At 39.7% G+C, this 24,943-nt stretch overlaps 1 protein-coding gene across 8 annotated transcripts in view; it reads right to left on the bottom strand.

Moving 5' to 3' along the window:
• The window catches only part of LOC139938914 (uncharacterized), a 64,075-nt gene that overhangs the window by 28,813 nt on the left and 10,319 nt on the right, over positions 1–24,943 (bottom strand). For all 8 annotated transcript variants that reach the window (XM_071934579.1, XM_071934582.1, XM_071934583.1 and 5 more), the window contains exons 3-4: positions 24,635–24,733; positions 8,890–9,051 (exon numbers count right to left, since the gene is read on the bottom strand). In XM_071934579.1, the coding sequence (XP_071790680.1) occupies positions 8,890–9,051; positions 24,635–24,733 (261 nt within the window). The remainder of the gene's footprint in view (positions 1–8,889; positions 9,052–24,634; positions 24,734–24,943) is intronic.

Raw genomic sequence — 24,943 nt, 5'->3', positions numbered from 1 at the left:
AACTCTTCAAAGGTAACACGGTCTATACAAATACTCTTTTAAGTCATTGTCAACAGACATACTGATGAACGATTGAGCCTAATTTTCACAGGTTTGTTATTTTATATAGAAGTTGTGATACACAAAGTGTGGGCCTTGAACAATACTGTTTACCGAAAGGGTCCAATGGCTTTAAACTAAGTATGCTGCTACATGTACATGTACATCAAAGCTGCTAACATTTTGCAGATTTCGTACAACAACCAGAGAGATATTTACATTCAACGTAATAGGGACAAAGTTTCCATAATCAAGGAGATTTTCAAATTTGTTCATCAGAACATGGCCGAAAATATTGGTTTATTTTCCGGGAAAGTTCTGCAGAATCAGGGAGTTGGCAGCTCTGCTCCATCTAAACATCATACCATACTAAGACATACTCCACACAACAGGTCTATATAATTCATGCAAGGCAACCATATCAAATCAAAACATTTTTGGTGGGAATTGTAACAAGTCCAAATGGGGTTAATTCAATTTGAACCCCCAGTTGCTAAGGAAACTAAGAGGTTGGCCTTTCATAACTGTGTGCCCGGGGCCCAATTTCAGCATGGTTATTTTCCTCCCAAATTGTATTTTGTTGTTTTTATCGAGGACTTTCGTTTGCAAAGCTGTTAGTGTATCAAGTGGGCATGAAACCTGCTACAAAAACGAGGCCATTTCATTTTTAAATGACACCCTTCAATGACAGACACACTTAGGAAAGACTCTGCAAACTGAAATTGTCACGGTAACATAAATACTGTTAAGACACAAGGTTATTACGTTTCCAAAGTGCAAGAACTTTCAAAACACCGAATAATATTGCTTAGAAGTAACAGATAACCAGCTTAAGTTTACATTGTTATTTTGCTCTGCTTATCCCAACGTATCCCACGCTGGGTCGGGATCCTGACATCACCTTTCCTGATGTAACACATCGAGATACATCCATCCCGACTTATCCCAACGTATCCCGGTGTGATGAGTCAGGAATCCCGGTGAGATATGTCGGGATCCCGACCACATTTTTTTAAGGGGAAATCAGAATTTGATGGGCATCTCAAAGCGCTCACCATGTTTAAGACATGTGAAATGCCAATACAAGTCATGACCTTTACTTTGACCTTTTTGGTTGAAACGCTCGAGTACCCGTCGGTGCAGGAATGATTATACTGACACAAATATACTATTTCACTTTCCCTAATGCTACACAAATCCCTACAACCCAGACAATGCTAAGGTATCTGTATCCTAATTGCACACGTCGCCTCCATGCAATATGTATGAAATGATCAAATGAATCGCCACCCAGGACAGTGACGAAGTACCAGTCTATGTACTGCCAGAAATATCCTAAAGGCCAAATAAAAATAAAACGTGTTTAGCGTCCCCGCCCGCTTCCTTTTTAGATGCTGTCTCTTTTTTTCCCACTTTTTTTAATGGATTTTTTGTTTCTTTACAAACAAAAAAACGAATATATTTAAACACTGTCAACCAAACAAAACAAATTATTGAGTAGGCCTAGCGTAGCCGTTTGTTTTGAAAAAGCAGGTCCGGCGGCCATTTTGAAAAAAAAGGGCCTCCTCCTTTTTTTTCAAAAAGGGAGGCACTGAACATTTTATTTTTGCCAAATGCATGTTCAGGAGCCGTGGACTGATTGAGTGGTTAATCTTCCCTGACGGAACCGGCTTTGATTTGTGCTGATTAAAACCGAACGCTCCCGAGGAGCTAATACTTGTAATTCCCCCGACTTATAGAAGGACATACATGAAACGGTGGCTGAAATCTCATCAGCTGTGGTTGCCAAAACTTCTTGGTTATCATTTCCTAGGAAGTTTTATATGCACAGAAGAAATAAAAGGATACATGCAACGGAAGTTGAATTCTGATCAGTGATGGTCATTTTCATTTTGCAAAGGGCATTTGCATTGGAAGTCTATGTGAAATTTTTAGAAAAGGGCACTAGGGCAACAGAGGGCAAGGCCATTATCATTTTGCATCGAGCACTTCCAATGGATGTCTATGGGAAGCTTTTGAAAGGGCACCAGGGCCAAGACCATGGGGCAAAAAGTAATTCCAGGCCTGCTATATACATTCGACAATCCTGAAAATTCACCAGGAGGTTATTGCCTCTAATGCCTACATGAACATGTAGTCTTAAACTTTAGCCCCTCAACATTTTCCAATAGACTTTATCCTTTCTGATTGAAATTTACCATGGTCCCATATAAGAAAGTCATGCTTGGATGACCAGGGATTACTAGCTGAAGTAGAACTCCTACATGTAGGTCAGCTTTAATTGTAACCACTATATGCTAATAATTACTGGTCATGGCAGCGATAGGGCGATCACTTTCAAGCTCCAATCAACTTCAACGTCAGAACTTCATCGGCATGATTGTCCGAACTTTCTTGATTGAGAGTCGAACTCGAAAGGTTTCACCTGATTGGGCATCCTATACCCAAGGGGGATTGTTCCATTAATCAAGGGGGTAAAGATTTCTCAACGATATATGTACAAGGACGGTTGGTCAATCACTCAATACACACGCATAAAAATACAAACATTGAAATGGCGTAAATTCTGCGCCTGAAGGCAAATTATTGTTTCAGTAATTAAGAATTGTTGATATTGTTTGCCAAGCTTTCAAGGATGTACTTTTCAATCTTGTGTGGTGAATCAATGGAAATGTTTGAAGGAATCTGATGAGGCCGGTTAGTTTATTCCCCTCTGGCTGATGAGCTTGGTGAAATTGTTCAAATTGGTAATTGGAGCAATATTTATGGAGTCTATGATACCACAAAATAAATTTTCCTACTCACAGGCCTGTCACAGGCCGTTACCAGACACTTTCATTTGGGGTGTGGGGTAAGCGAGAGCAAAGCTTGTGGAGAGCCGTGACACTTGTGTCCTTAAGCAAGACACCTAACCATTGCTCCGTCCTTCGGATGGGACGTAAAGCCGTTGGTCCCATGTGTTGTGTAGCGCATGTAAAAGAACCCAGTGCACTTATCGAGAAGAGAAGGGGTTCGCCCCGGTGTTCCTGGCTGTGGCTGCTGAATGCGCCGTAGCACCTTGTAAACCCTTATAAGGTGCTAAATAATTGGGTCTCAGAATTCATCACTGCAATATCCTATCTTTCTGAGTACCTTGTTTGGTAAATACGTGCGCTATATAAGACTTCGATGTTATTATTAATATTAAAAAAACTGTGTACTTTATGTACTTCGCCCCTCAGTTTAAAAGTTTGATTCTGGTCTTATACCAAAATTCTGGTCCAGTAAAACTTTGAAAAACAAGCCTTGTGGCTGTGTTAAGTCTCCCCACTGTAGCATATGGACTAGTGAAAAACCTGACGAGACTAATGAAAAAAGGAGCTAACTTGTCCTGCTGACAAGTCACTAAAATCACACAAACGATTTGAGGGCAAACCCAGACTCGTTGCACAGGGCACCTCTACACGTGTACGTGTACATGTATGAGAGTATATATTTCTACAGGAACAAGGGGCACCAAGGCAATGACCAGGGGCATTGAGGCAATTACCTCTACTGCCTCCGTGAAATATCAGGCCTACAATCCCAATGGAGTCATATAAATGTTTGAATGCCAAGTTTCTTAGGTCATTCACATTGCTATCATCGGTTATACCAAACTGCTTGGCGATAGGCTTCAATCTTGATCATTTTAAAGTCCTTCACATTTAGCACATCCACAATGTACATGTATTCCCTTTCAAATCGGATATAGCACTTGAGCGCACACTCAACCACACACAGCTCATTATCTAGTTTCTAATGTACACATGAACTGTATTATCGGCCAAGTGAAGACAAAAAAGGTGCTAAAAATATTAGTGTCTGTCAATAGAGGAGACTAATATCACGCTATAACCGTACTAACTAAACAACTTCCAAACACTCACACAGTAAAAAGTCAATGAATATCACTTCATCAGTCAGTACCGTCTCACGACTGCCATTCAACCAATTAGGTTTTTTCTTCCTTCTTCTATCTTTACCCGCCTCGGGCAAACCACTTGTCTCTTCGGCACGATATGCCTCACCGCCGTTGAGAAATGTTCATCGCCCCCGTTTGTCACGACGTTTTCAAAGGATTAGGTCGGCTCTTTGTGAAACTTGTTCACTTGGGTTGGGCAGGGGGATTTGGAGATCTTAGGGACTTTATTGAGACAGAGCTGTTCATGATGCATACTGAAATTATGTCATACTCTCTCAAGGCATTTCACTATCTTGTCCGAGTGGTGGCATTTTCGTTCTTTTGAGGGTGAGGCTCAATATAAATCACTCTTTTTGAGTGAAATTTGAATGAACTTCACTCTAAATCGAGTTGAAATTCCAACTCATTTTAACTAAACTGAGGCTGAACGAAATAATAGTCTGGTGCCATGCATGATAAAGGTCTATTAGGAACATGGGCCTCAGCTTGATGCCTTTAAACAGAACACGTATCTATCGCCTACCCTATACAAAATGTACACTTAATTGATCTCGACTCTAATGAGTCGAGTACCATTTAGAACAATACATCCAGCACACCACCTGTGATTAATTATAACCAAGTAATCACATTGTACACATGTTTTAAACTAACGATGCAAATTTATACACGATCCAAGGACAACTGTGTAGTTAAGGCGTGTTGATACAGCACCGGGATACATTATGGTGTGAGCACGAACGATTTATCGATAAGTTATAAGACGGAAATTGCAAATTTGACTTGCACAATACAACTGAAGTACATACTTGAAAGCTGCAGTAAATCTAGCTATTAGACAAGTATTTAGTCTGCTACTACGTAAAATAGGAACTCAAGTGCCACCAATCTGATAGGAATCAAAAACCAATTTGCTTGTTAATGGGTGGGAGGAGGGAAGAGACCAAATAGGCTTATTGTCCATAAAGCCTAATCAGACTCTTGGACCTGTTCAACTTTTGTTCCCAAATGCGACTTTAAAGACACTGGACACTATAATGGTAATTGTCAAAGGCTAGTCTTCACAGTGGGTGTATCTCAACATTTATGCATAAAATAACAAACCTGTGAAAATTTGAGCTCAATCGTTTGTCGGAATTGCGAGATATTTATGAAAGAAAAAAACACCCTTGTCGCACCATGATCTATCGAAGTTGTGTGCTTTCAGATGCTTGATTTCGAGACCTCAAATTCTAAATCTGAGGTCTCAAAATCAAATTCGTGGAAAATTACTTCTTTCTTGAAAACAACGCCACTTCAGAGGGAGCTGTTTCTCACAATGTTTTATACTATCAACCTCTCCCCATTACTCGTAATCAAGAAAGGTTTTATGATAATATTTATTTTGGGTAATTACCACAAGTGTCCACTGCCTTTAAGTGAATACAAATTTATAACAGGATGACATTCAATTCAGGTTACATTCAGGTTACACGGCCTCTGTTACCCCTGGTTTTGGCCTTGGTGCCCTATTTAATGTTCCCATAGACTTTAAGATTTCCCATTGGCACGTTGGAACTGCCCTATGCAAAATGAAAATGGCCTTGCCCTCTCAAGGATGAAATTTCAGGCCTGAATTCACTTTCTAATTAACATGTCAAACTATTAATGCATTCAAGAGAATGTATCATGACAGATACTTCTGTGCAGCATCTTTTGTTGAGGTCCGCACTTCCTCAGTTGTCCATACATAATACATGTATTCAGGCCTTGACTTAAACACTGGACTGTACAGCCGAGGTCAATGGGTTTAGCATTGAGCCAATGATCCTGAGGTCTTGCGTTACTGTATTCAATTCAACCCAATATTCCATAAGACCTGTGACATCACAGCACAGCACTTTTCATCTGGTAAGGGGCACTTCTATGGGGAAATTGTACGTTTGTTTTGGAACCTTGCAGATGACGCGCAGCAAAGGCAGAGAGCACCACAGCAAAACAGAATGTAAAGTTTCCCTACGTATACATACATAACAGTGTGGTATCTTGCCTGCCAGAGAGGCCCTGGACTGTACAAGGTCGCTCTTAGCCTTTTGGTAAACCAAGGTAACTTCGTCTATATATCTAACATGTAGTTTGCACAAACTTTCACAAGCTTGCTGAATTCTGGTCCAAGAAAAAGTTGGAGCCCTGATCGTCAAGTGGACTGTTTCACCAAATATGAGCCCGGACTATTGCTTGCAAAATGTTTACTGCACGAACACACCCCTTACACTTTTGATGTTGACCTTACTTCTAACTTACACTGGAAGCCAATGAACTCTATACGGAGAGAGTCCATTACTGCAGCATGTGCTTTGAGCGGTTCATGCAATGTCAATCTCCCTTTGGCAATACACCGAACATGATCAACTCAACCCATTCTTATTGATCTTTAATATCGGAAGTTGATTACCTTCAACAAAGTGTGCTAGGCGTGTGGTCTATGGCACTCTACTTTAAAGTGATGGTAACACATTGGTTTTTTAATGAGTGCCTCGATTCCAATGGTGTATAGTTCCAAGAAACATGAAACTAACCTCCCACAATTTCACTGGAACAGTAGCTGCCTTTTTAGAAGATGTTTAAAAGTTGTGTACATTTTTCTCGGCCTATAATTAATAATGGCTTGTCGGATCTTGGACCATGTACCTCTGATGCTGCAGACAGTGGTATATAATGGTGGCAGCCTATCATATACTCTTGTTGTCTAACAATAGGACAAAGATCTAGATTCGACCTGGTAAAAGGAAAATTTTTAGCATGAGTTTCAGTACCCTTTGTCCCTCTTAGTGCAAATTTGTTTCCATCACACTTTGTAATTAAAGAAATCAATAAAGGAACCTGAAGTAAAAGGAACATTTTGAGCATAAACTCCAGTACCTTTTGTTCCTCTTGGTACATTTTTGTTTCTGTCACACTTTGAAGCAATGAATAAGGCAACTCAAAGTTTCTTGAACCCTAAGGTTCTAAGAAATGCTATAACTGATTTGCAAAACCTATATTGATCACCTTACACAGCATCAAAAAGCTTCTCCCATGATGTTTCTTTGAAAGCACATTAGTAATGTGAGCCACACTTTCAACCATGTTGTGGGTAAATGTACCCTCACTAAGTACATGTACGTGTACATGTACAACAGACATAAAGCTTACATTTAGATAGACTCCGACAAGCTGGGTTACATCAATGTGGCACGACTCAATAGACCTCCACCATCACATTATAAAAACTTCTCCCATGATGTTCTTTGAAAGCACCCTGTAATGTGAGCCACACTTTCAACCATTTCATGGGTACCCTCGCTAAGTACAATAGACATGAAGCTTACATTTAGATAGACTCCGACAGGCTGGGTTACATCAATGTGGCACGACTCAATAGACCTCCACATCACATAATAAAAACTTCTCCCATGATCTTCTTTGAAAGCACCTTTTAATGTGATCCACACTTTCAACCATGTTGTGGGTACCCTCGCTAAGTACAACAGAAAACTGTCTTACAACTAGACAGACTCTGACAGGCTGGGTTTAATCTTCTTTGAAAGCACCTTGTAATGCGAGCCACACTTTCAACCATGTTGTAGTTGCATGTACCCTCGCCAAGTACAACAGACATGAAGCTTACATTTAGATAGACTCCGACATGATGGGTAACATCAACGTGGCACAACTCAATAGACCTCCACATCACATAATACACTCTCAACATCCAAATATTTGTAGTGATACAAGTGTGCCTTAAGGTCACACTCATTTTCCCCAATGTAATCAATCTAGGGGTACTTTTTCTCATATTCCCCCCTCCTTATATCCAGACCAACAATCCCTACCCCTAAGAAACCGCTCAATCTAAGGCAACCGTGAAAACACAAAAACCAGGCCGAGACCTACCGCACAAAAGGGCAAAAACCTTACAAGTGTTAGCCCTTAAGGGTTTCTCTTCGGTGGTAAGACACTTCTCCTGAAATCGTAGAAGTTTCCAGACTACAATTTCACTCTGTACACAACGTTTACTTCCTCCGTACGTGGTCCACGCTTTCGAATCAAAGGAACTGAGCGATATGCGAAATGTATCCTTTACAAACGCACACTTCCACAGCCAGTAAGGTAAATATTAATCCACTCTCGTGTTTCGACACCGTCGAGGAAATTCCTTACCTTTGCTGACAGAAAGTGCGACACACAGATTGCCTCAGAACTTTTTGATGAAAAGACTAATACATGTTGTACATGTACAATTTGATCCTCAACAAACCAACATGCTCTTTGTACAAAAATAAAAACAGTTTTAAGATGGCATCCATACTTTGAGGCATATCATTGCCGTGCAGTATCCTAGAACACTGCTCTGGCAATCTGATTGGAAAAATAAGTAGAAAGTATTCTAAAAAGACCTTGTTTCAACTCACTGTCCAAACTTCAAAAACTTGCCCCATACAGTTTTGCAAAACCCTTGGGAAAAACCTAGCAATTGTAATGTCAACTATAGAAGTATATATGTGAACTGTATATTTGACAGCAACTGACACAAAATATAGCGGAAGATGGAATTTGTTCCGAGAGCACCAAGGACATCAATCCATGAGGGCATAATACAAAGTCATCTTTGTTGTAAACTTGTATGAACCCATTCGTACTCAATGTACTTTATTTACTCACAACACAGGATCCCAAACAAAGAATTACAGGTTCTCCCAAGGGACACACAATACGTTATGTCACCACAAATTATATCTCCCTACACTGATGCCTTCCTGTCCAATTACACAGAGCTATTGTCTTTGGCAGGAACTCCGCATTACCTTCCCCTCAAGACCCGTCTATTGTGACCGCCCTTTGAACGTTAATGGGATGTGAACGAGATGATATTACTATCCACTTACTCGTATTTCTTGGCCTGCATCGCTCGTGCTTCCGCCTCCCTCGCCTTGCGCTCTGCATCAAAAGAGCTGCCGTCAACGTAGTTCTCGCCGATCCCAAAGGCCTCCCTCAGTTTGGCGTTCTGTTTTTCCTTGGCCTCGGCGAGTTGATGCGTCTCGGTTAAACTGCGGAAAAACAAAAACAAGGCGTTGTTAGATCAATACTAATTGTTTTGGGGAACCTGGTGAATTTCCTGTCAACGTTTTTATTTGGAATGAACCAATCTGTCAAAGTATTGTTGATGGCTCGCAATACCTGCTGGACCACTTGACATCTGGGGGAGTTCAGTAACTTACGCATTGGGCCAGCAACCCCACAACCGAACAAGAGCAGTCTGGTGAACCTCTTAACACAAGTTTTTTAAGTTCATTAACACAGATATCATAACAAATATTTCAAAAACCTCAGCCTAAAATTTCAGGAACCATGTAACAAATGAAGAAAAAGTGAAAATGTTGAGGGTTTGAGAGAAAGTTGATATAAACTCATCTACATGTACCAATGTTTTAAGTCCTGTGACTTGTAATTTCTAAAAACCCATGAACAGATTTTCAACAAAATGTTGCATTGGCATTTTTGCAAGTGTGCGTAATGTAGAGTACTGCACTATACTGTACATGGCGGGCCACATGGTGCACATACAGGCCTTGACTATTGTACAGCAATTTCCCTTTGACAAGGGGAACTTCTATTGAGGAAAATGTAAATTTGTATTGGAACCTTGCAAAGGGCACCACTGCAAAAGCACAAAGCACATTGGCAATTGCTGTGCGTGCCATGGATTATTTCGAGACCTGCTCATGATTCGAAACTGTACTGTATCAACTACAGGTATTTCTCATGCATGGTCAAGGATCCTACGATTACTTCCAAAGACTAGCCAAGAAAAATATGCCTCAAATTGATTTTTCTTCCCCTCCTTCTTCTAATTCTTCTTCGTCACAAGGCCAAGTTCATCCAGCTGCTTACACCAAGGTCAAATGCATCCACAGTAAAAACCACAACCAATGCTTCCAGAGCCCAAATTACATCCTAATTGCTCCACATAATAGCAATGTGGATATTTATCTTAATTCCTGATGGTTCTGAAATACGCAAGGTTGCTCAAATGGGGATTGATTTGAACTTTATAATTGATTTAGCATTGATAACAGCCTGATTGATAAGGTTTGCGTTGGCTTAGTGGCTCTTCAATTCTATTGCGAAGGGGAGCGAATCAAAACCATGATATTGTGAAATGACCGGCTTTAATTGTTTTTTTTCCCCAAAATCATTTGGACCGCACCCACCCGCCCGAATGTCTATTTTAAACATTGGCTTGTTCATAAAATTGGAGTCATGGATATAGCTATGCCCCCCTTTTTCTATTGACTATGCCCAGATGCCCGCCCTGAAAGTAACAGTCGCAAATAGGTCGTTCGTGTATGCTGTATGATACATGTATGTACATGGATATGTACGACTTTCATTCCGTGTCACCGTCCAGTGTTGTTGATAAAAAAAAATCTTTATTCAGTATATAAAAGAATTATTGACTGCTTAATAATCGGGGCACAGTTAAAATTATAGGCCCTCGGTGATGTCAAACCCATGGCTATGCCCTCAGTTTCGCTTCGGACATAGTCATGGTTTTGACACCACCTTGGGCCCATAATTTTAACTGTGCCCCTCATAGCAGTCAATATTTCCATACTGTACACTGAAGTAATGCCTCAAGTATACCATATATTTCAGATCAAAGGTTTCCAACACCAGGAGACTTCAATGGCATTTTCTGGCTTTTAATCAAACAACTTTGTAGTCTAAACAGGAATGAAGTTTAGTTATCGATCTTGCCCAGCTTGGAATTTTGTCTTCTTATTTTTGTTTGTTAATAATCGTTTTGGGTTAGATAAAAACTAAATTTTGATTGAAGTTTGACTCACCTGCCCACTAAAGCTTTGGCAGTTTTAAACTTTTTGATCCACGGTAAACCTTCGCCAAAATAGGTTTCTTAAAACATTTTTAGGAAAGTGATGGTTCTAAGAAGAACTTCTGTGGTCTCGATGTCTCAAACAGTATTCTCTGCTCATCTTCATTCTCCTGATGAAGAGCAGGGTTCTAACAGGTCTACACAGCTCTAATGTAATCTCCACATGAGCAAACTCTAGCTCCCCTCCTGATTTAAAACCCTATAGATTTCTGCCCAGGACAGAGCCTTACGGTTCTTAAATCCAGCCTACTAATTGGATTTGCACTGATTACAGCATCTCGAAGAAAGAGGCTTTACTAATGATCAAGGGTCGGCGATACGCAGCGACTCTTAAGTGCATCTTACCATAGAGCAAGGAATGGATGATCTTACATGTACTTGTAATTGTGCAGTGTAACATAAAGGAGTCAGGCAACCTTAGTAAAATTTCTCTAAATGCATTCTACTATTAAGGGTTTCACTTTGAATATGCCTCCTCAAACAAACCAAAGAAATTGTGTAATTTTTATCCGAAAGACTTCTCAACAAAAAGATGGTAATGGTAGTCATGGTTGTAAGCATCCTGCAAAATTATTTTGTCCGAAGAGCCCTCGTTGATTAGAAATGAAAAAGTAAGGTAAGGTAAGAATTATTTATTTGCAACCATAATCAGGTTGGATTCCTTATAAAAATACATTAAAAGTAACAACAAAATCACATAAACTTTAAACAAATAATTGAACTATATTTACAAGTTGAAGCTGAGGTTAAAAAGGGTAAACGCTCGATAAAAATTTTTAAAAAAGTATGTTGACAAATTTGAATCTTTAAAGATCGCCTTCATGGCACTTCCATCATGATCAGTTTGGAACATCTTAGACTCGTAAAGAAAGTTTTGACGGGGCACCAAAGCCAAGGCCTGAGGCAACAAAGGCCACGGCCTCCAAGTAATTCCTATCATGTTCATTTCAAAAGTAAGTTTCTTGCCTACCAACGCATTGGGGTCTTGCCATGGACAGACTGCGCTTCACAAGAATGGTTTATGATTATTATTACTACCTCCATCCAAATTCTCCTTGCTCTAATATTTTCAATGACAATTTAAAAAAGGAAAAGAAAAGAGCGTAATTTTGCCGAATGTATATTCTCCTTTGTCCTTGTATTACGTGCAATAATAACCCCCTGCTTCAATCTTTTTAACGACTTTAAATAAAATTCATGGATCGAGATGAAACAATTGCCGAGGGAAAAACCGAATAGCAAGCAGGTGGTATTAGAATCATGTTAATCAATGTAGGGAATAAGAGCATGCAAGTACACCAGGGGCCTTCCATATAGAGCTAAGCCACAGTAAGCCTACAGTGAACTAATGGTGGGCACCAGCTGTGGGTTGGATTCTGTTCTCAGATATTCACAGGTGTTAAAAAGTAAACAATTTTCAAGTTATTTTATGTTAATCTTCAGGTCAAGTATGGTCTGTGGGCTAGATATTTATTTATTTATTTTAATTACTTCCATTTTCAAAATCATCAACACGGAACAAAAAATTATTAATTCTTTTGACCATTTACAATACGTGGATACAGCACAGTAACTGTTTAACTGCTGTAATGAGAGCAAGTGCATGTCTGGAATTTCACAGAAGCCACACGGGCCATTGCCTGGCCGTTGCCCTGGTCTTGTCCATGATGCCCTATTAAAAGTTTCCCATAGAATTAAAAAACTTCCACGGAAATGACCTTTTCAAAATGAAAATGGCCTCGCCCTGTCAAGGCTAAAATTCCAGGACTGACAATACTCAAAACTCTTTTTAAATATTAAAACCCATTAAGAATTGTTCAAAATTACACCACTCTTTTTCCTCTCCAAACATCCAAACAACCATGCCTCATCAAAAATCACACTTGTTCCCAAGGGCCCTGTATTTGGACCACAAATGCTTTTTACAATATACAAACATTCTTACAACACAATTCAGCACTGTGCAAAATTACATACCTCTTCATTTTTTCTCACTCCAATCAAAACCAGGCTCATCCCAAGTTACACCATAAATATCTCAAATCTCATAAGCTTTTACACTGCAAATAAACACAATAATCACTGTGCAAAATTGCAACACTATTGCTGTTTTTGCTCCCACAAAATAACAAAGACATCATAATGGGAGAGAAAAAAAAGAGGGATGTAATTTTACGCAGTGCTGAATGCTTTTATTTTAAAGGTTTTTGTGTATTGTGAAGCATTTTTGGAAGTCCAAGCACCGAGCCCTGGGGAACATATGTGATCTTGATTTAGGCTGGATTTTGTTTGGATGTTTGGAAAGAGGAAAGACTGGTGTTATTTTGGACAGTTCTTTGATGTGATTATTTAGAAAGAGTATGAGGAATTGTGGTACGAAGCGAATCGGAATACAAATTGAATCGCTGGAGAGAATTGTAGCAGTCTCGACCAAACAGAACACTAAACCTTTTTGTCCTCTTTACTACTCCATAAAGGTCTCATGTTACAACATCATTACGCAAACAAATTTCGTTGGAGGCTGCCAATGATTGAACTGTTAGTCAGACTGGAATCAACACAGTTTTGAAAAGGAATCCCCTGGGTTTGGAAGATGAAATTGAACGAGGATAAGGTTTGGTAAATGCGAGGCCGAGTTTTGCTTCCCTAGAGAGAGGAAACAGTGTCTGTGAGATGTGTGCTGGAGTTTGGACAGGGAAAGTTACTTCAAAACTAGGAGAAACAAAATTTGTGTTGTCTAGATTGCTGTTAGTGAAGCCAGGGGTTCTCTGCTTGGATTTCTACTGCATGGGTGGATCTGTGAAACTGATAGATTGTAAAAAGTGTTTTTCGTTCATGTGTGAACTAATGTAACCACGCCTTCCCAAATGAAGCAAAATGCATCAGTTGTTGGAGGTTGTTTTCGCGACTTAACAGGTAGTTTAGAAAACAGTGGTTAGGTTTTATATTATTTTGCAATCTGGACCATTGTTTGTAATTTAGTTACTTGTATTTATTGAGGTAGTCTATTGTACCAGGTTTTGTTATCTTTATTTTGACAATCCAATTATTTCTTTACGGATAAGTTTACGTATAAAGAATGGAAAAAACAAAGGGAATTAATTGACTTTTGAAATGGCTTCCAAGTAAGCACTTTAAATAACTCCACATCACACCGTTGTTATCCTGTTCAGGGATTTGTCTCTAAGCTTTCCCATCAACATTGAATACATTAAGCTACATGCAATCCATCAACCTACACAAAACCACTCCTGGTGTTCAACGATTATCTTCTACATTTACATAAATTGATGTTAATCCAGAAGAAATATAAATATACAGTCTTGGGCGCTCTGTACCGTGCCTCGCCGTAACATCCTGGATTCATGCTCGGTCATAGATGATCAGCGGCTCCAAGCCAACATTGCAATTCATTTTTTTGTTTATCGCTCCAGCTAATATTGATTCAGTTCCATCATGGGATGACAGCTTTGCATACTCCCACCCTACTGGGCCAAGCACGGACCCTTGGGGAACAAGTAGAGCGTGACTTATCCAAAATAATATTTCCTCCACACCTATGGGGGGAAGCGGGAGTGTCTTGCAGGACACAAGGATGGTTGGTTTCCACGAAGGTGTGAAGAGACAATTCATATATTTTCTCTTTTATTTGCAGCCTTTCACTGACTATGTGGCTCCGAGGTGTGACAAACATTACGTCTATGGTGAACCTCAAGGTTTACCGCTTGTTAAATTCACAACTTATAAACACAACATTAACAAAGTCAACATGTGCTTCCAGCATTTGATACACAGGTAGATGAAAACTCTACATTTTAAATTCAAGAAAACCAGAGTATCGATCGTTGCTGAAAACATGACTGTGCGCTTGCATTCATTGCATACAAGTTGTTCTTAAAGTTCACAATGTATACATGTACACACCAAGTGCCTCAAGCAAACTGACATTACAATAACTTCTATACGATCACCGTCTTTCGTTTATAAACCATGAAGTGTGTTCTCATTATTCGTAATTAGATTCTCTAAATAGAATTTGCCTTTCCCTATTATGAGACAAATATCTTGCAGGTTAATTTCCGCACTGGATGACGACAAAAATGTTGCCAATCCTGCATGCACAATGAACCACCTGGTTTAAACTGAAATGCTCCAAGCACAAGGGGGCTTTACCAATCATCCAATATGCTCTCTCTCCTTAGCAAAGTATTATGAATCAAGAAAGCCTTATAAAGCCATACAGGAAAAGTAATTAAAAAATAACAAATAAATTTATTAATAAATTGATGAAGCTCAATCAGAAAACTTTAAGTTCCCACCAACAAAAATCCTCTAGCAGCAGTGACACATGAACTACATGTACTAGAGAAACTATATTATGACCTTGGTATTAAAACAATTTTACAAACGCCAAGTTGCTGACAGCCTAAAGAAGACCATATTTTATGTATTTTTACCCAACCCCCAAGGATGCAATCATTCATTTGAGTTCAAATTAATTCAATCTGAGACCTTCATTCATTGTCTCTTGAAGACAAAAACTATGAACAAGTCAAATGATTAATTGGCAGAACAGCAACAGCCGATATAGGTTAGGGGCATGAGGAAGGGTTGATGATGTGTGTGGCAATAGAAAGATCAAGATGTAATGTTAACTTGGTGTGGTAAATGATAATTGTAAATGATTAACGGCATTGCAAACTGCATTGGACTCTTTCCAGCAGGGTCCTAAATTGCACATCAATCAATACATGTAGGTGGTTTTAAAGAAGTCATATAATTAAGGCGCAATAGTAGTATTTTCTATATAAAGACAATGGACACCTTTGCTTTCAGATGCTATATTTCGGACCTCAAAATCTACTCCGAGGCTTCAAAATCAAATTCAAATCTTTTACTTCAGAGAGATCCGTTTCTGTTTTATACTATCAACAGCTCTCCATTGTATGTTGCCAAGTAAGTTTTTATGCTTACAATTATTTTGAGTAATTACCAATAGTGTCCAGTGCCTTTAAATGGCAGTTTTTATTTTTGCTTCTTTAGATGATCTTCCCGTGTAGGGAACTCGGCAATATAAAAACCAAGCTAGCAACAGCCAATCTCTCTCATACAAACAATGGTCTAGCGCCAATGATTATGAATTTCACAAATCAATATATTGTGATTCAGTAACCAGGCGACAATACTTCTAAATATTCTTGTCATTGTAAAATCAAAGGGAGAAGGATCAAAAACTTTAGTGTCTAATATCTCAGTTTTATGTTTATCATCTCTTAAACTGTCCCTCTAAAACGAATGAGATCGTGATCAATTTGTGAAACATGCGTGTTGCAAAAGGTTAGCAAGTTGTTATTAAATCTAAATTAGGAGCCGAGCCTCGAGAGGGTGAAGCTACAGGCTGATATCTTATGAGAGAAAACACGCCATTGGGCTTAGCCTCCTGGCTGTAATTAAATTGAAACATCGTTAGGAAAACAATGGTCTGGCTTGTACAATTATACACTTGACATGGCAAAGTGTACATTCCATCAAAGAATTCAAGAGATGTACAGTGAGTGAGAAGAAGCAAATTTTAAATGGGAGCTCAGTTAATCAAGATACTTCTAACCACGTAAGTTTATTTTGCCATTAATTTTAACTTGGGATCTATCACAGCTTAATCCAAAGCAGGATTCCCATGCAAATCCCAAGCGGGATCCGGCCTGATCCCAAGCTTGATCCCAAACTTGATCCCAAGAGGGATCTCAAGCAGGATCCGAAACTGGAATCCAAGTCGAATCTCTAGACAGAATCCAAGCCGGATCATAAGTTAAATTGAATGGCAATTAAACCTTCTACATGTACATGTAGGTCGATAGTGTACAAAACTTTAATTGGGAAAATACATATATATCCTCAAAATTCCTCGAAATTTGAATCTGAATTTGAAAAACAACTAAAAATTCATTAAGACCGAAGGGAGATGGTGGGAGATGTTTGAGCACAAAAAGAGGGTGACTCACTGCTCTATATTCTGACACCCCTATGATCTGACAATAAACCCATGATGTAGTTTACCAACTACACTAGGGTTAGGGTTAGTGTTAAGGATAGGCAAATACACTAGGGGTGTTGGAACACAAGGGGTGTGCCAGAACATGTACGGACTGCATACACATTCTACAATGAGTATGTATCAGTCACACTGATGCCTTCATGGGTGACATGCACCAAGATTCATCATGAAAATGTGGATGGCATAAATTATCCCCTCACCAATTAGACACACAAGGGCATGAACAATGTTAATTATTCATTTGCAAAATCATCAAAGCGTAGTGCAATGCCACGTGTCATTACCCAAATGCCATCATTAAAGGTAGGGTACAAATTGCTATTTTTGAAACGTATACCTAAAGACACTGGTCACTATTGGTTATCATGGTTATTGTCAAAGACCAGTCTTCTCACTTCTCAACATACATGTATGCATAAAATAATAAACTTGTGAAAATTTGAACTCAATCGGTCGTCGAAGTTGCGAGATAATAATGAAAGAAAAAACACATTTGTCACACGCTTTTAGATGCTTGATTTTGAGACCTCAAATTCTAAATCTGAGGCCTTGAAATCAAATTCGTGGAAAGTTACTTCTTTCTCGAAAACTACATTACTTCAGAGGGAGCCGTTTCTCACAATGTTTTATACCATCAACATCAACACCAAAAAAGGTTTTATGCTAATAATTATTTTGAGTAATAGCCAATAGTGTCCACTGCCTTTTAACTCTCTCATCTCTTGATAATAAAGACGGTAGGTGTCATCTTCACAAGGCAGTATAGTGTTAGCCAGGGGGATGTCTGGGGTCTTTTGGACACCCTGTTGGACATTATGTTTGATCTGTGTTTGTAAGTGAACAAGTTTGACACCCAGTTTTAAAATTCCCATAAAAATTTGACACCCTTTAACCAAATCCTCGCAGAAACCTTGCAAGGCGGCTACACTTACATGTACTCAGCAAGCAACAAATATGCTTACAAGAAGCCCTAAAAATCCCAACTTCAATATCGTCTTTGCCGAAGTGAAAGGATGACTTGGGCTTCAGGGCATTGCAGTAAACTGGTAAATGATTGTACATTTCTTGTTTTCTGGAACTTCGGTTTTGCCAACACTTTATGTTCACATTATTATTTAGTCAGCAGATCATGTACTACAAACCAAAGACCTTCATTCCACCTCAACTTTTAATCTACATTAAGAAGTCAATATTTCAACTGGTTGGGGGCATTGGTGGAAGGGGGAGGGGGCAGGAGCGAGGGGGGGCACAGATATGCACTAGCACCTCCCCCCCCCCCTTCCAAAAATGCGCCCTTTGTACAGTGTACATAATGTACCGTAGTACATGTGTACATGTTTGTATGAAGGGTAAGTTCACAATTTGATCATGCAATACCCTGCGGGCTAATAGGACAATGTATAATGGAATCAAGCAGAGGCGAATTTATGAATTAAATATTTAAGATTGATCAGAATGCATCATCACAGTGTGTGAGTGAAGCCACACGCGTCTCCTCTCATTAGAAAAGTGTTGCTAGAGTCTGGATCATTTGTAAACCGTGTAGCCTTGCTCAAGGCAGTCGCATTATTCGCTCCGAAAAGACGCAGCTGTAAACCCACCCGCCGTATACCCTGTGCATGGTGTGTGCGATCACACCGAATGACCAACCCGTATACACACTGTCACATCGCACGAATACTGTTCACACAAGTCATCGCACTCGTACACCACTAACCGCGTGCGGAGGCCGTCAGGCCGACAGCCTTGTCGGATCTGTATCTTCCCGTTTTAATGTGTTGTATTGAAAAAATTCCAATAGTGGACGAAATTGGAGGGGCTCGAGGATATGCTAGTATGCAGCTCATGAATATGTATATCGTTCGTCAGACCTATCAGACAACACAGGATGTGAGGCAAATGAATTATTCATTTTGACGTCCAATCACGCACTTCCCTTATCACGACCTTTGGACCCTATCATGCGTCCGTGGTGGTGGTGTGTGAGGTAAACATGTCTCGTCTTTCGCGGGCATTATGGTAATGAGCTGACCGTGGGAACTCTTCGCTTATTATAGTAATGAGTTCAGTGGCTTCAACACAGATCCTACAAGGCTGTCGGCCTGACGGCCTCCGCATGCGGATAGTGTACGGGGGCATCGTGTCGTGCGATGTTACGCACAGTGAATACGGGTGGGTTTTACGCACAGTGAATACGGGTGGGTTTTTATACAGTGGCGGTCTTTTTTTGGAGTGAATAATTCGACTGCCTTGAGCAAGGCTATAAACCGTGAGGCCAGAGAGTGGCATAATTTGTCACTTTCACAAGATTCAGAGTGCAGGGCCAGTGGTTTTAAATAGGTCAAATACCACACTTTGTTGGTGTAGTGTCACGAGGATACCTATTCTGCCTTTTTACCTTTTGACTAAACCTTTATTTTATCTTTTCTTTAAACCACTTTCTGATTTTACCCATGTAATATTCTAAATTGTTTCTGTAGCAGTTTTTAATGGTACTGTTTAATAATGTAACAACATGGTATTTAATAGATGTTAAATTTGCATCGGAGATAAAGAATATTAATTTTTTGGTTTTTACCCATACACCCATGTGTGTTAGCACTGTATACTCAGTACTTCCCCAAGTCCTGTGAAAAAATATCACAGGCATAATACTCGGGTGGGATTCGAACCCACGACCCTTGCAATTCTAGAACATGGTATTTCCTTAATAATTTATATAAAGTGCCTTAGACCTTGTTTATTTCATGAATAATTGGTTACAAAATGTCTGCAATTTATCCCTTGGCTGCCATCTGATATTTGTTTTATTGTTTTTGACGGGAACATGCACTTTTTTCAACACTTAAACACAGTTGAATACTTTCCATTCAAAAGCGAGCTCAACACAAACTAACAGCTCTGGCATGTCATTAATGGCCTCCGTGTATTTGCAGCTGTACAAGGTGTAACACTGAGACGGTGTTCTAACAACATTCTAGGCTCAAGATCAAAAAGGATTGACTTAAAACCCTTCCATCAGTAACTGTAGCAAAGCCACTAGACACTTGACATCAAAGGCTAAAACGCGAAACCAAGATTGCTCACGCAGAGTGGAATAACCGATCCGCCACCCTAACTCCTGAGAGATTCTCATTAAACTTTGATCGCCCGCAGATGTCATCCATAAAATCTGCATTTTCCAGGGATATGTAATACTCTGTGTTAAAACCCCCCACTCCAGAGTGAAACCAATATGCCCCCTGGATTGCAGTGAGAGGTTATACACTGCTTTGTAAATGAACAGGGTGTCAAGTGTGTGTGTTCCTCATTAGACAGAAAGATTTACAGACTCATCTTGATTTCTTTTCCTCTCCATTTTTATTTTGCTATATTTTATTTTATTTTAAAGGCATTGGACACGTTTGGTAATTGTCAAAGACCAGTGTTCTCACTTGGTGTATCCCAACATGCATTTAATTTTCACAAATCTGTGAAAATTTAGGTTCAATAGGTCATCGAAATTGCAAGAAAATGGTGAAGAAAAAAAGAAAAAAACACCTTTGTTACACAAATTTGTGTGCTAAGATGCCTGAGAAAGAATTCAGGCCTGAAGTCTTTCTCAGATTCAAATATGTTAGTGAGAAATTACCTTTTCCTCAGAAACTACACATTACATATATTGTACATGTACTTTAGAGGGACTTGTTTCTCACAATGTTTTACAACAGCTCTCCATTGTTCATTACCAAGTAAGTCTTTATTTTAATATACATTTTGAGTATTTACCAAACGTGTCCAGCACCTTTAAAGTCTTGTCATAGGGAGAGAAATAGAGATGAGATAGCAATAAGTTGGAGTGGCATCTGGCATAACTCCGAGACATTTACAACATTGGTTTGGACGTGGTTTGCTCATTTACGTCCATATAATACGACTGTAAAAGTATCGTCTTCAGAGCTTATTGAAAAGAAAAAAAACATTATGTAGACTAAAAGGCTTGGGTTTCATAACGACTTTCTTCACTGGTTGATATTGGAAACTTTAATGAGCTGTACAAGACTTGCTGAACTTTGGATGCAAATTTAGACCAGGTTTGGAATTACACTGAGGACACAGGCTCTGATCTTGCTTGGCCTTGGTCCCGACCCCTTCAAAACTTTCCAATAGCTTTGTCAGCCATGCCATATATTTATTTTGTTGCAATATGTAGCTGAAAGATTTTTTCGTTAAAGTTGCAACTATGTATGGACATGGTGTTATGGGGTAGAGTAGAGTAGAGTAGGCCTAGAGAATTAACCAGAGGCCATGGCCTCCCTTCATCATGTCCATCGTGTTAGTCCAGAGGAGTGTCAGTGTGTCTTCTGGAACACCCTGTTTTAAATTTTGACACCCTGCTTTATCTGTCAAGTCTTGACACCCTTTTACATAACCCTGGTTAAACCTTGCCTTCATTACCCTTGTCTTGGCCTTGGTTCCACTTCCACCATTGCCCAAAGTCTTCAAGATTTTGCAATGGACACGATGGAAATGCCTTTATATGAAGAAATTAGTCTTGCCCCTTTCAAAGATGAAAATCCAGTCCTGTTTGTGTCCAATAGGTATGTGAAAAAGTATACCATAACAAAATTTGCCAAAGCCTTGAAGTCAATCCTCTGAATGTTTCCTTCACTAAGTCATGTGGAGTTTAATGAAACGTAGTCCTTAAACCCTCAAGCCATAGAGCATTTACTCTCCTCGCCCCCATTTCACACTAAACTGCTATTCCAAATTCTAAGTGACATACAGTCACACCTCTTTGTCACCCAAGACGTAAATATATCAACAGTATCACAATCACAGGTGTGTGCAAGTGGAGAGAAGTCCAATCTGAACGGTGTGAGTTTACAAGCAGTGGACGACCGCAGCCGCTTGAGTTGAATTTGAAATGCGTGGACGTGTTTTATTCATGCGGTGTTAATTGATATGTTTGGAGACTGGATGCACCCCCTTCTTGTGTGTTGAAGTTGTGGATGCCAACTGACATGATTGGGTGTCTTTAACTACAGGGAAGTTGCAGAACATCATTACAGGGTAATGTTTGCACAAGAAGCGTTTTCCCTCCAGTGGTCCGCTAAATCACAACTCAAAATTCTGTCCAAGAGGTCTGACTGACTACATGTAGTTCAGTGTAGAAAACCACCCAATTTAATACTGTAATTAAACAGTGTAAAGTCAAAAGCCAAAGTGACAAGCTAGTATCGTTAGTCAATCGTTAGTCAATGAAAAAGTTATGGGCAAACCCTGACACGAAAAAGCTATGGGCTCCGTGGCCCAAGTGTGATTCCAGGCCTAAAGGTTACTAGGTAAGGTCCTAAATGTAGATTTTTCTGTACTGCACTTATTTGACTGCTCTACATTGTAGGTTCGGACATCCCTACATGATGTATGTATGTTCCAATAGCCCCTCATGATCTACTAGATGAGGTTGGGGTTTGGGTTAGGATTGGTGTTAGGGTTAGGAAACAAAATCAGGGGTGCTGCAAGGGCTATCGGAACATGTAGTAGGTGTGCAATCGTACTGTATGTTCTGACTTCTCATTTACAACCTTAAAACCATGGTACTGGGCCCTGAATACTTACAAAATGGACACCCAATCTAGGTGCTTGGTCCACCATAGAACAAGGACCAGCAGGGCTTGAACTGTTGGACATGTTAAAGTAAAATAAGGGTGAGGCCATGGGGGGTAATCGTACATCGTACCATGAACCTACTGATGATGAACGTCGCTTTTCAACAGCATTACAATCAATGGAATAATGAAAGTGTAGTTTGTCAAGTCCTGGGCAAAGCCCTTCGGCCCCTCTGATGCCATCATCAAGTACGAGGAGCAGTATTTTTGAGATACAACTCAATGGAGGTCTCGAAGTGTGCATTGCCTCAATTCAATTGTTTCTGTTTGTCCGACATGGAACTTGATCTGCCACACACACTATGCTACAGGCCAACAGCAACAGAGAAAAATCAATTTACATGCGCGCAGTGAACTTTTTCTCCTGATTTCCTAAGACATTTTTTTCTCGTCGTCAAAATAATGAAGGTACATCTTCGACTGGGGGGTGAAACAAAGAAAGCACACGTTGCCATGGGAATGAATTTGATGGGGTTAACTCACATCGACATATTTGGGCTGGAGTATTTTTAGTCACGTCTCCGTCTGCAGACGGCCAATTGTGAGAAATTAACTTAAACTGACCTTTAAGATGTACACGTAACGTCATCAGTTTAGCAACATAATAGCCATTTCCCAAATCAAATTGTGGGAAGTTGAATTTAAAACGTAGGTAACCATGAGAATGATGATACAATCAATGTGATAGCTAGAGGAGTGTCTCGGTGTTTCTTGGACACTTTATTTTTGAATATGTACATCCTTCATACACTGTACATGTCATACAATGTGCCTATTATATTTGCATCAGGGATAAAGAATATGTAACATGTTTTTACAGTTACACTGATGTGTATTATGTACTCTATACTCCGTACTTTCCTGAGTTCTGTGAAAACAGAACCCTGGCAAATCACTTGGGTGGGTTCCGAACCCACAACCTTTGCATTGCTAGAGCAGATGTTGTACCACTAAACCACCGAGCTAACCCGGTGGCTAGAGGCAGTCCGAATCCCACGTGTATGTGTTAGCAGTGGGTACTGCAACTAACTGCCGTACTGTGAATGTGAAAATAAATTAAAATCACCTTAAAAGAATCTTAAGTGAGCACACTGCAAGTTACGACTTCCATCAGCGGCGAAAACAACTTACAGTATTTATGATTATAAGAACTGCACACGCTCTGAAATCATTTCTCTGCTGTATAAAAGTGCACCTCGGGCAAAATTAATTTCTTTAAGACGTTTGATAGCATCGCTTACTTGACATCAAGTGTGTAAGCTTTCAGGGAAAGTTTGTTTTCGAATATCGGTTCATAAAAAATCTCAAGGACTCCTGTAGCAGTAGAATATAGTTAGATAAGCTTTAAAGGCAAAGTACAAAGTATACCCTTGGTTTTTAGAGCTGTTTGATTGTTTTTAATTCCTAATCAAATGTAGATATCAACAAAACTAACCTGTTAAAATTTCACTTCAAAGGGCTGTAGCATTTTTTTGGCTATTCGGGAATATATGGAGTGGCTATGTTAACGCAGGCAGAAACACAATCAGAGACATGTTTCATGCAGAAATATTTCTCAGATTGGTAAAATATCCGCTCAAGAATGCAATGTGTCATGACTAGGACTCGAACCCACACCCTGATGACCAGAAACACTAGGGCCCAATTTCATAGAGTTGCTTAAGCACAAAAAGTACCTTAAGCACAACAAAATTAAGCATACCAGAATACGGTTACCAGCCAAACTACCATGTCAAGTATACAATTTGTGACTGGTATCCTGCTCATTTCTGCTAAGCAGGAAACTATTAAGCAATATTTTCTGCTTCAGCAGCTCCCAGAAATCAGGCCTAGAGCTTGCGCCCAGTGCTCTTAACCGCTCGGCCACGACACGCCAAACATAAATGTTGTACACCTGCCGTCCATGATGATTTTCTAAATTACCAAAGACAACCTGTCCACCATAAATGCCATGCAAGACGTTGAATCTGAAAGTAAAACTGTACCACACACTTCCTGAGGCTTTTTTAATAAACAAATTGAAATCTTACTTTTTCGCAGGTGGCATGTCATCATCGTTTACACCTTCTTTACTCATCAGCATCTTGCGAAATGCTTCCACCTTACGAGTGATCTCTTCTTCAGAGTACCTGCAGAAAATATAAAGCAGTCAAGATGTTAATTTTTCATTATGCCTTCGAGAAAGACTCTGCTAGGGTCGAAACATCAGCCGTCGATTTCACCAAACTCTACTTTACTTAGGATTAATCTCAGGACTTAGGACGAGTTTAGTTCCGTATCCAAAGACGTTAGGACGCATTGAACCTGTCCTAAGTTAGGACTGGTTACTCGTCCCACCT

This window comes from Asterias amurensis, chromosome 6 (assembly GCF_032118995.1).
Source record: "Asterias amurensis chromosome 6, ASM3211899v1".
In the NCBI taxonomy this organism is placed as follows: Eukaryota; Metazoa; Echinodermata; class Asteroidea; order Forcipulatida; family Asteriidae; genus Asterias; species Asterias amurensis.
This window is presented reverse-complemented; position numbering and strand designations above follow the sequence as displayed.